The 12146-nt window shown below is 32.6% G+C and overlaps 1 protein-coding gene across 3 annotated transcripts in view; it reads right to left on the bottom strand.

Moving 5' to 3' along the window:
* LOC145303474 (uncharacterized) overlaps positions 1-12146 on the bottom strand; it is a 266228-nt gene that overhangs the window by 214841 nt on the left and 39241 nt on the right. The window contains exon 3 of one of the 3 annotated variants that reach the window (XM_080144825.1): positions 3807-3953. The exons of the other annotated variants lie outside the window; for them this stretch is intronic. Within the exon in view, the coding sequence (XP_080000951.1) occupies positions 3807-3953 (147 nt within the window). The remainder of the gene's footprint in view (positions 1-3806; positions 3954-12146) is intronic. 3 annotated transcript variants of the gene reach the window in all.

Genomic DNA, 12146 nt, shown 5'->3' with positions numbered 1-12146 from the left:
GTACAGTAGGAGTACATATGAATTAGAGATGTAAAAAAAAAAAACTCCCTCATCCTTTATTTATCATTAAAAAAAATAAAATAAAATAGTGATTAAAATTAAATATAAAATAGATGAAATCAATTAAAAATTTTAAAAAATTTTAACATTGACCAATGTTTGTCGTAACTGACCTGAACATTTTTTAATATGTATCATTAGTTACAGCTTTTCAAGTCAGAAAAATAGGGGGGGGGTCAACTTTACTTTATATAAAAGATAAAAGAATGTTCACTTCAAGTAATGAATGCATTTATCAAGTTATTCTTCATGAATTTCAAAAATAAAATTGCAACAGAAAAATCACTTTAAACTAATTACAGTGTTGGCAGATAGAGATGCAGATGACTTTCACAATTTAGAAACAAGAACTGCAGCCTGCAAAATAAATCAAGAGAAGGTTACTCAAGAGGGTTGATACAAACCTGACTAATAGAGTTTAGAGGAAAAAAGAACGGATTTATCAGATCAATGCAAAATTTTTTTGCCGATTAATAAAAAGAGACATTTTAACCCATTGTAATTTATTTCACGCATATTGTTATTACTTAAGCATATCAACACGATTAATTTATAACTTTTTTTTTTTTAGATTATTAAACCAGTATTCATATTTTTCTGCAATATTCATAACCATGTTGATCATAAAATAGTCAACTGAAAGGGAGTCATCCTTCATCACAATAATGCTAGTCTTCACACGCTACTACTTTTAACCAAAGATCTCCTAGGAGAATTTGGTTGGGAAATTTTGTCCCACCCTCCATATTCTCCTGACCTAACTCCCTTGGATTTTTACTTATTTGGAAGATTACAAAACCATTTAGATGAGTTAGGTTCATATTTCACACCAAAATCCAAAAAATTTTAGAAGTGTGGCATTTATAAGCTCGTTGACAGATGGAATCAAGTTATAAAGATAGCAAGGGTTGTTATTGTTATTAAAAAAACACAAAAGTTTATTATTTATTTTCAAAATGAAATTAAAAAAAAACAAAAAAACTTTTGCACCCAGCTAATAGATTAATCCTTTTTATTTCTATGGTCATTACTAATTGTATGCATGAGTACCAGGTGAGCATATCTTAGAACTGCACACCTGTGAAACTCTCTTCCATTTACCTACTTTCAAGCTGACTACAATATGGCCACTTTCAAGTCCAATGTAAACAAGTTCTTGATGAACCGTTCACCTTAAGTAATCCAATTTACCAAATTTACACTTCTAACGATTACTGTGATATTGTCCTTTTGACCACTGTACACTCTTTAACCGTTATCCTCGAGTGGCCTCTAGGACTTGATAAGTGGTGATTCCTTCATAAAAAACAAAACTTTTATTTCATATTATTAAAGCATCATTCATATTTTTCTGCCATTTTATCACCATTTAAATATTATTGACTAAAAAATGACCTTTAATCAGAAAAAAAAAAAAAAAAAAAAGAAGAAAAAAAAAAGTCATCTTTCATCACAATAATGCTCGTCCTCACACACTACTACTTTTGACCTAAGATCTCCCAGGAGAATTTGGTTGGGAAATTTTGTCCCATCCTCCATATTCTCCTGACCTAGCTCCCTTGGATTATCACTTATTTTAGGGAGATCGAACAAGAGTAAGATTCATAAAACAATATTCTTTAATCAATAGAAAAGGAAGTCATCTTTCATCATGATAACGCTTGTCTTCACACAACACTACATTTGACCAAAGATTTCTTGGGAGGATTTTTTTTTTCTTTAATTCCATTATCACCCCAAACAAGGCACAGTGCCACTTTTATGTAGGAGGCTACTATCGGAGACATAAGTTGCAGGGATACTATGTAGGGAGTTGAGCAGCAAGATATCTGTTTACATTACACTAGAACTTCTGAATGTCAGTACAGTTGGGAAAGCATAAACTCGGAAGGAAGTTCCAAAGTCTAGCAGTTCTGGGGAAGAAATTATTAGAGTAAAGGGTTTCTTACAGCTAGGGATCTCCACTGTGTAGGGGTGGGATTTTGCTGCTTTTGGGTTTGTCGGGGGGGGGGGTATTTATGTTGAGGGAGTACAAGGGCAAATTTATTTGGGATATCCTGCCTCAGACTATTCTGACCACACTCCTTCGAATTATCACTTATTTCAAGAAAAATCCCTTCAAATGGCCTTAGGTCAACATCAAAGAGACTGAACATGAGTTAGATTCATATTTCACATCAAAACCTAAAGAATTTTACAAGTTTGTTGATAGATGGAATCAAGTTATAGAGAGCAAAGATCGTTATTGTTATGAATAAGGATTTTCAAAAATAGTTTTTCATTTTTAAGATAAAATTTTAAATCAGCAAAAACTTTTGCATCAACCTAATACTTGGAAGCCATTAAAACCATTCATCATAAATTGAAAGGTTGTAAAATGGGATTTTATTTGAAACCATTTTGATTTTTTTTTTTTTTTTTTACATAGGCATCACCATTTATCAAGGCTTAGAGGCCACTCGAGGATAAGGGTTAAATAGTGTTCTGTAGAAATTGGACAATATAGTAATCGTTAGTAAATGGAAATTCGGTAAATTTGTTAACAAGTGGAATGGCTAATCAAGAACTTGTTTACGTTAGACTTGAAGACAACCATATTGTAGTCAGCTGGAAAGCAGGAAAACGGAAGGAAAACAATTCTGTAGGCGTGCAGTTCTAAGAAAGAAGCTTTGCTCATGAAATCTACGTTTAGGTTTAGGCACAGATAAAGAGTGGGGGAAATTATTGATAGTGTTTTCTGCTAGACGGGTGTTTCTTGTGAAAGTTTGGCAAGGGGGAACCATAGATTGGAGCTCAGCCGAGCACTTACCATGAAAATAACAATAAAGCAGAGACAAACTCGCAACATCTCTTTTGTGAGAAAGATTACGGGGAAGAGAAAAGGACATTCCCTATGAGGCTATGAAGTCTATTTTGAACTCTATCAAGACAGGATAAGTCCTTTCTAGCAGCTCCTGCCCAAATGTCGTAACAGTACTCCATCCTTGGACATACCTGGCTCTTATATAGATAGAGAATTGCATCAGCAGTGAGATATGTACTGGATCGATATAAGGATCCCACCCTTTTTCCAGCGGCCTTGGCAACGGATTTAATGTATGTGTTCCATTTAAGATCAGGAGTAACGGTGAAGCCCAGAAGCTTGTCAAAACATGAAGCCTCCCCAAGACAAGAGCCATTCATTTTTATTGATGCCAGATGGGGATCAGAGCGTTGATGATGTAAAGATAAAAGCTTGGTTTTACATGCATTAAAAGTAACAAGCCATCTCTTTCCTCATTGTATCACTTGCTCAAGATCAGAGGTGAGAGAATCGGAGAGAACTTGGTCGTTTACGGTCTTTGATGTGATACCATAGATGGTAGTGTCATCAGCATAAATGTCTATGAATGATGTAAGGATGTGATTTGGAAGATCATTAATGTAGATCAGGAAGAGAGTTGGGCCCAGGATGGACCTCTGAGGGATTCCAGCATTAATACTGAGAGCTTCTGATTTCTGCCCATCAACCACTACTCTTATGAACCTATCATTAAAAATTTATATTCAATTTAAAAATCAAGACTAAGTTAGAATTCATCAATGACAAAAAGAAAATACTAAATACAAAAGAGGCATTATTAGAGGAGAGGTGAATTACTGATGAGACTGGTTAAAAAAAAAGAAAAAGAGGAAAATTAAATGGAGATATGTTACATGCAAATATTTGGATATCATGCTATAGACAATAAGATAGAAATTCTTACTTGTCTTTGATGAATTAGGCTAACAGGATGATTGTTACCATGGTGATATTGGTGTTGACCGTTCCATATATTTCCCCAAGAGTAGTCATTGACTATAGGTTCTGACAGAGATGTCAGAACGTTATTCTTGTTGAGAGGATGATGAGACTGTCAAAGACAATCAAAGAACACACAAATAATTTTTTAATAAAAATTAAAAAAATATATATATGCATAGAAAAAAAATTTTAATGCAAGGAGAGGGAGCGAGTCACATCAGTGATAGGAGGAAAATGCTTCAACAGAAAAGGTGAGGAAAAAATGTCACAACAGAAAAGAAGGTGGGTAAAAAATGAGAGCAGAAAAGAAGGTGGGGAAAAAATGACACCGCAGAAAAGAAGGTGGAGAAAAAATGACACCGCAGGAAAGAAGGTGGGGAAAAAAATGACACCGCAGAAAAGAAGGTAGGAAAAAAAAAATGACACCCCAGAGAAGAAGGTAGGAAAAAAAATGACACCCCAGAAAAGAAGGTAGGAAAAAAAATGACACCGCAGAAAAGAAGGTAGGAAAAAAAATGACACCCCAGAAAAGAAGGTAGGAAAAAAAATGACACCCCAGAAAAGAAGGTAGGAAAAAAAATGACACCCCAGAAAAGAAGGTAGGAAAAAAAATGACACCCCAGAAAAGAAGGTAGGAAAAAAAATGACACCCCAGAAAAGAAGGTAGGAAAAAAAATGACACCCCAGAAAAGAAGGTAGGAAAAAAAATGACACCGCAGAAAAGAAGGTAGGAAAAAAAATGACACCGCAGAAAAGAAGGTAGGAAAAAAAATGACACCGCAGAAAAGAAGGTAGGAAAAAAAATGACACCGCAGAAAAGAAGGTAGGAAAAAAAATTACACCGCAGAAAAGAAGGTAGGAAAAAAAATTACACCGCAGAAAAGAAGGTAGGAAAAAAAAATGACACCCCAGAAAAGAAGGTAGGAAAAAAAAATGACACCGCAGAAAAGAAGGTAGGAAAAAGAATGACACCGCAGAAAAGAAGGTAGGAAAAAAAATGACACCGCAGAAAAGAAGGTAGGAAAAAAATGACACCGCAGAAAAGAAGGTAGGAAAAAAATGACACCGCAGAAAAGAAGGTAGGAAAAAAATGACACCGCAGAAAAGAAGGTAGGAAAAAAAATGACACCGCAGAAAAGAAGGTAGGAAAAAAAATGACACCGCAGAAAAGAAGGTAGGAAAAAAAATGACACCGCAGAAAAGAAGGTAGGAAAAAATGACACCGCAGAAAAGAAGGTAGGAAAAAAAATGACACCGCAGAAAAGAAGGTAGGAAAAAAAATGACACCGCAGAAAAGAAGGTAGGAAAAAAAATGACACCGCAGAAAAGAAGGTAGGAAAAAAATGACACCGCAGAAAAGAAGGTAGGAAAAAAAATGACAGCCCAGAAAAGAAGGTAGGAAAAAAAATGACACCCCAGAAAAGAAGGTAGGAAAAAAAATGACACCGCAGAAAAGAAGGTAGGAAAAAAAATGACACCGCAGAAAAGAAGGTAGGAAAAAAAATGACACCGCAGAAAAGAAGGTAGGAAAAAAAATGACACCGCAGAAAAGAAGGTAGGAAAAAAAATGACACTGCAGAAAAGAAGGTAGGAAAAAAAATGACACCCCAGAAAAGAAGGTAGGAAAAAAAATGACTCCGCAGAAAAGAAGGTAGGAAAAAAAATGACACCCCAGAAAAGAAAGTAGGAAAAAAAATGACACCGCAGAAAAGAAGGTAGGGAAAAAAATGACACCGCAGAAAAGAAGGTAGGAAAAAAAAGTGACACCGCAGAAAAGAAGGTAGGAAAAAAAATTACACCGCAGAAAAGAAGGTAGGAAAAAAAATGACTCCGCAGAAAAGAAGGTAGGAAAAAAAATGACACCGCAGAAAAGAAGGTAGGAAAAAAAATTACACCGCAGAAAAGAAGGTAGGAAAAAAAATGACACCGCAGAAAAGAAGGTAGGAAAAAAAATGACACCGCAGAAAAGAAGGTAGGAAAAAAAATGACACCGCAGAAAAGAAGGTAGGAAAAAAAATGACACCGCAGAAAAGAAGGTAGGAAAAAAAATGACACCGCAGAAAAGAAGGTAGGAAAAAAAATGACACCGCAGAAAAGAAGGTGGAGGAAAAATGTCACAACAGAAAAGAAGGTGGAGGAAAAATGTCACAACAGAAAAGAAGGTGGAGGAAAAATGTCACAACAGAAAAGAAGGTGGAGGAAAAATGTCACAACAGAAAAGAAGGTGGAGGAAAAATGTCACAACAGAAAAGAAGGTGGGGGAAAAATGTCACAACAGAAAAGAAAGTGGAGGAAAAGTGTCAACAGAAAAGAAGGTGGAGGAAAAATGTCACAACAGAAAAGAAGGTGGAGAAAAAATGTCACAACAGAAAAGAAGGTGGAGGAAAAATGTCACAACAGAAAAGAGAAGGTGGAGGAAAAATGTCACAACAGAAAAGAAGGTGGAGGAAAAATGTCACAACAGAAAAGGTGGAGGAAAAATGTCAACAGAAAGAAGGTGGAGGAAAAATGTCAACAGAAAAGAAGGTGGAGGAAAAATGTCACAACAGAAAAGAAGGTGGAGGAAAAATGTCACAACAGAAAAGAGAAGGTGCAGGAAAAATGTCACAACAGAAAAGAAGGTGGAGGAAAAGTGTCACAACAGAAAAGAAGGTGGAGGAAAAGTGTCACAACAGAAAAGAAGGTGGAGGAAAAATGTCACAAGAAGGAAGGAAAATGTCACAACACGGAAAGTAAGGAAAAATGTCACAAAAAGAAGGAAGGTGGAAAATGTTATAACAAGAATGAAAATTAGGAAAATGTCACAAGGAGGAAGGTGAGGAAAATGTCACAGCAAGAAGGAAGGTAAGGAAAATGACACAACCGAAAGTGGCAAAGGAAAAATGTCACAATAGAAAGTGGTAAAGGAAAAATGCTACAGCTAAATTGAGGGGGGAATGCCATAGCAGAATTGATGGGGGGGGCACAGCAAAATTGGGGGAGAAAAATGCCACAACAAAATTTGAAGAGAGGAAAATATTAAAATTGAGGGGAGGAAAATGTTACAATATCTGGAAGAGGCATAGTGTTTCAAAAAAAAAAATACTAAAAAAGGGGCTGATATGTTGTAAAATGAATTCAATCACCACACGTTGTTAGTACAGTTTAAAAATATAAAATAAATATTCATTTTTAATATTACCTTGCAATTCCTTAAGAGGAAAGAGATACTATTATATAAATGAATAAATGTGAAATTTGGGATCATGTTAAAAAGAAAAACAAAGGACTTTTAATTAACTATTTTTGTTTTTGTTTTTTTACTTAATGATTGTTTTGGTTATTATCTAACATTTCTGTTCAAATTTTCTTTTCTTTATAGGAGGATCAGACCTGATTTTCAACAACGGTGATCTATTTCTCAATCGCAGGCAGAAAAAGCAAATTGATTTCTTTTTCCTTTTACTTTCTTTACAGTGATATTTAATAAATAAATTTTTAATGAAAAATTACCGAAATGTTAATGTTTATTTGTCTATACGAATAAACAAGAAAGATTTTGTTTTGTGTTAACAAAATCATGAGTGAATTGTTTATTATTTTAAATTAGTTTTTGGTCCGGATGAGGACCAGTTTTACTCAAGCTGACCCAAGAGTTTTCTAAGATATAGAAATTCTTAAATAGACACTATAGAATGGAAAATATGCAAAGAGAAAAAAACTCTTATTCTTGTCTTTATATTTATATATAAAGACAAGAATAAGAATTTTTTTCTCTTTGTATATTTTCCATTCTATAGTGTATATTTAAGAATTTCTATATCTTAGCAAAGGTTCAGTTATAATCTAAACGATGATGAATTATTGACCTATTCATTTTTGTTTTTTTTTTACTTATGTCCTACATTATTCTTATCAAACCATGCCTTTTTCCCGTTATGTTCAATATCTACGCAAAAAGTGAATCTGTGATCGTGTAACGTTAGACACGTGTTAAAATGTAAACCCTGTCACAAAGAAACAGACAAGTAATAACTTGGCTCATTTTTTTCCGTTGGAACAACAAACATTTATTTCCACCTCTTTAACGTGATCCTTCTCTCTGACCTCTCAAACGTACTTATCAGTCTGCACATGTTCTTTTTATGATCTTTTTCCTTGCTATGACATCATCTTGCACACGGCTCTGTCATTTGCATACAGCTGCCATATGCACATCTGCACTCTGTTACAATCGTATCACATAAAGACAAAAATCCATCATTGCAAACCTCGTTGTAGGTTCGGATTAAATATTTTTTATTGCAGTTTACTACATTAACTAGCAATACACATGGAGGATAAAATGCTTTGAATAATGAGATTTCAAGAGGCTTCTGCTAAAATAGACATATTTTACAAACCAAACCATTTTCAAAATACCACCCTTTTGTTTGGAAATGAATATATTTTTAAATGAATTAATAAATAATAATGTATATTATATATTTTTAGAGTTTTAAGCAAATAAAGTGATAAAAATCTGAACATCATGAAACAGCGTTTCTGGTAACGTTTTGTAAAGACCCGTCCCCTGATTTGTAAATGCTTGTACTGCATTTGTATTAAGAATTTTGTCATGAAATTTGGAAACTAACCAGAAGAGATGTCACTTTTAATAGTTTGTGGTGTCCAAAATATTTTTGACCACTCGTGTTTTTGCCATGTTAAAAAAAAAAGATTTTAACATGACGAGTATTGAAAATTTTCTTTTAAATTTCCTTCGGATACCCAGTGTTAAATAAAACAATCTTTTTACTGCTTTTATCCATTAAATGTATAATTGCATGTTGTTTTTTTCTTGTGGTGGCTAGCAATTTAAAATCATGATACCTGGAAAAAAAAATCGTTTTGAGTTTGAGTGTAGACTGTCTTGTAGTATTAGTAATAGCATCATCAGTAGCGATAGCACGGTTGTAAACAGACTTCTTTTTTTGTTCTTAATTTTTATTCCCGATCAAATTTTTTTTTAATTGAAAATCTGATAAAAATATTTGCTTACATGTCTAGTTAGAGCTATTTTGTTATCAACCATACAAACATTTTTAAAATTTGATCAATGGTAAAATTTTTAAAATACTGTGTTTTGCTTTGAACAATTGAAAATGTGAAATATGATTTTTTGGTTCATGTGTATGAGCAGTACCTCTATATTTTTTTTAATTTCCATCTTTTTTTACAATGTTTCCAACGAATTATCATTCCGGGCTCTACACTGCGAGTGAAACCGTCGTATTTGCAAATGTTTTTTTTTTGTTTCAAAGTGGTGACTAGAAATAATGAAACGCTTATCTTTTGGTGATTGCATTTCTTTCACTGACAATCTTCCAAAGTTGACTACTGAGAGAAAGATATATTTTCAAATTTTTTTTTTTATAAAACAAAGTTAAATTATTTAAACAAGAAAAGTTTAATAGAACAATATACTTTTTTTTTTAATGAAGGCTGGTTAAAAAATATCTGAAGAAATCAGAATGTTTATACCACCAAGTCTCAACATATTGTATATTTAGAATTACACTTAAAAAAAAAAAAAAAAAAAAAATCTTTATGATGTACATACTCGTCACAGACCGAAGATGTCATATTCTAAAAATCATGTGGGTTTGGCTAGTAACTTTTCTATTTGGCTAGTAAACGAAAATATTTAGTTGTCAAAGGTCAACTTAAGATAAGTTTGTCCGTAGAACCCTGTTATTGAATGGAAAACTAATCTACCCAATTATCAAAAAAAAAAATTAAAAAAAATTTTTTTAAAAATAAAAAATGCAAAATCGATATTTAAATATTTGTAGGATGGATACTTTTCCAAACATCAGTGAAGTTAAGAAATAAAAATGGTAGAAAAAGACATAAAATGTAATTAAAAATCAAATTCAGTCAAAATTTGTGAACAATTTGTCAGCTTTAGCAAAAAAAATTTTTTTTTCATATTTTAGAAGGTGGGCAAAAACAACTTGATACTTTTCAAACGTCACATTTTCTGTTAGAGTGGTGTTGCTTGTTTTAAATAACATTTATTTTTGTCTCTTAGTCGTAATTCCTGTAAAGTTTCACAATGGGTATCAAATGCCCTCTTAACAAAACAAACTCCCTTCATGCTACCTCTAACCCTAGGTATGAGTGGCAAACCGCCTCCTGAAACCTTCTTTAGCCGTAACAATAACACAAAGCCTGAGTGGCAATCTCCCCACCAAACAAAATTACTCTGTAAGCTACATATATGCATAAAAAAAAAAAGATCTTTCCTTAAAGAAAAGTGCACGATTTATCACCCATAAAAAAATAAATTGGTCAACTGTCTTAAAACGCTAGAATAGTCACAAAATGGTGAATTACTTTACATTAAATTTATGTGAAACCAACCCCTATTATAAATTCTAAAATTGTTTTTGTTTTGTTTCTATAAAGCCTTCAGGATGTCCGCACATAATTTCCCAAAGTCAGAGTGGTAACCACCCCACCTTCTCATAATTGCACAAAGACCCACTTAAAACCACACATAATCGCCTTATACAAATAATTTTTTAAAAATGCCCAAGATTAATCTCCCATAGAAAAAATAGATTAACTGTCCTTAAATGCTGCAATGGGTCAAAATGAGGAGTCATTTTACATTAAATTCTAAAATAATTTTTTTATTATTCATTAAAGTTTTTCAAAGTGTTGACACATAATTGTCTCCAAAGGTAGAATCACGTATTTTAGAGAGGTGGTTAGATGGGGGGGGGTATAATACCAAAGAAATATTGCAATATGCAATATATTCATTTTTAAATCGTCTTAGATTTAGATCTCATATTTTTTTTTTTTTTTGTACACAAAATACCTTACAATTCAGCTTTGAGTTCTAACTTCTTTTCTGTTTATGGATACATGGCATTTTTAAGGAATTGCAGCATATTTATGCACATTTATTGCAGATTATTTGAAAACTATTAATTTTTGGAGATTTTCAGTTGCATAATCTGATTCCTTGTACAAGACTACACTTATATGGCAAATTTCATTGCTTAATCTTGTGTTTTAACAAAGATATAACATGTTTACTGAAAAACTGTGACAAAATGCATATGGTCTTAAAGAGGGAAAAATATCCAAACGTTCAAGGCACAAAAATAGTTATAACTTCCTTAATTTTAATTGGGTTTAAAAAATTTAAAAAGATTCCTTCTTAACTTATCAAGTTCTTTTTATGTATGCCATTATTGAGATATTTTAAGCAATTTCAATTTTTTCATATGCATTTCTGCATTAACTTATTGTAATTAGCATAATATAACAATAAGAAATGAAAATTGGCTAGTAAAAATCAAATTTTAATATGTTAGTTTAAATACTACTTGAAAAATCCAACCAACATTATTACATTAGAAATAGAGATTTGATATGTTTGAAGCCAAAACTATATTATTAATTCTATTAATGTACTTTCTTTCAATAGATAATTGAATGGAGGGTACTGTAGTACACGTTCTGTTCGTAGGAGACCATCCTCCTAAGTATTACCTTCTCCTTTGGGGATGGGAGTAGTGTAGTATCGGTCCAGTGATCATGATATTCTCACAAGCATTATATCTTTCTTTGGAGGAGAACAAATGTATCTGTTGTCATGAGACCATCCTCCCAGGCATTACCTTCTCCTGGGGAAGGGGTGATTTGCATAAACAAGAAATTGTCACAACTGTTCATTAGCAAACTCCAACACTTATATAATAGCTAGTATATATAAAATTTTAAAGAAAAAAAGAAAAAAAAAAAAAAAAGAAACAAGGTTAATGCCAATATCAATTTAGTAATATATCTTTTCTTTGAAACATTCACCTAATGGAATTCGAGAACTATGCTAAGAGAATATCTATGTCAAATGTGCGTCAAGTTGGAACACGTTTAAGATAGTGAATTCAAACTAGCCATAATATTTATTCAAAACTGAAATAAATCTTTGTAAAAGATACATATCAACTCGTTTAAATACCAGTTTTACACCAGGTCAAAAATTATAATTATAATCCAAAAGTTAGAGACTCCCTTCTCCTTGATGTAAGTATTTTGTAAATTTGAATTGGAAAGTTACGAAACCAATAAGATGCAGAATTTTTCTTTCTTTTTTTAATAAACATTTATTTATTTATTTAGTTTTTATTGGAATTCTTTGAGATGAGTAATTTGTATATTTATTCTCATCTTCAACGTTGTTGTTCCACTACGTTTCAGCCAACTTATTCTCTGGCCTTCTTCAGGTGATTAACCATGACTGGATAGGAATGCTGAGTCATAACCG

The sequence above is a fragment of the Euprymna scolopes genome, chromosome 19 (genome assembly GCF_053919585.1).
Source record: "Euprymna scolopes isolate OS-2025 chromosome 19, ASM5391958v1, whole genome shotgun sequence".
Classification (NCBI taxonomy): Eukaryota; Metazoa; Mollusca; class Cephalopoda; order Sepiida; family Sepiolidae; genus Euprymna; species Euprymna scolopes.
This window is presented reverse-complemented; position numbering and strand designations above follow the sequence as displayed.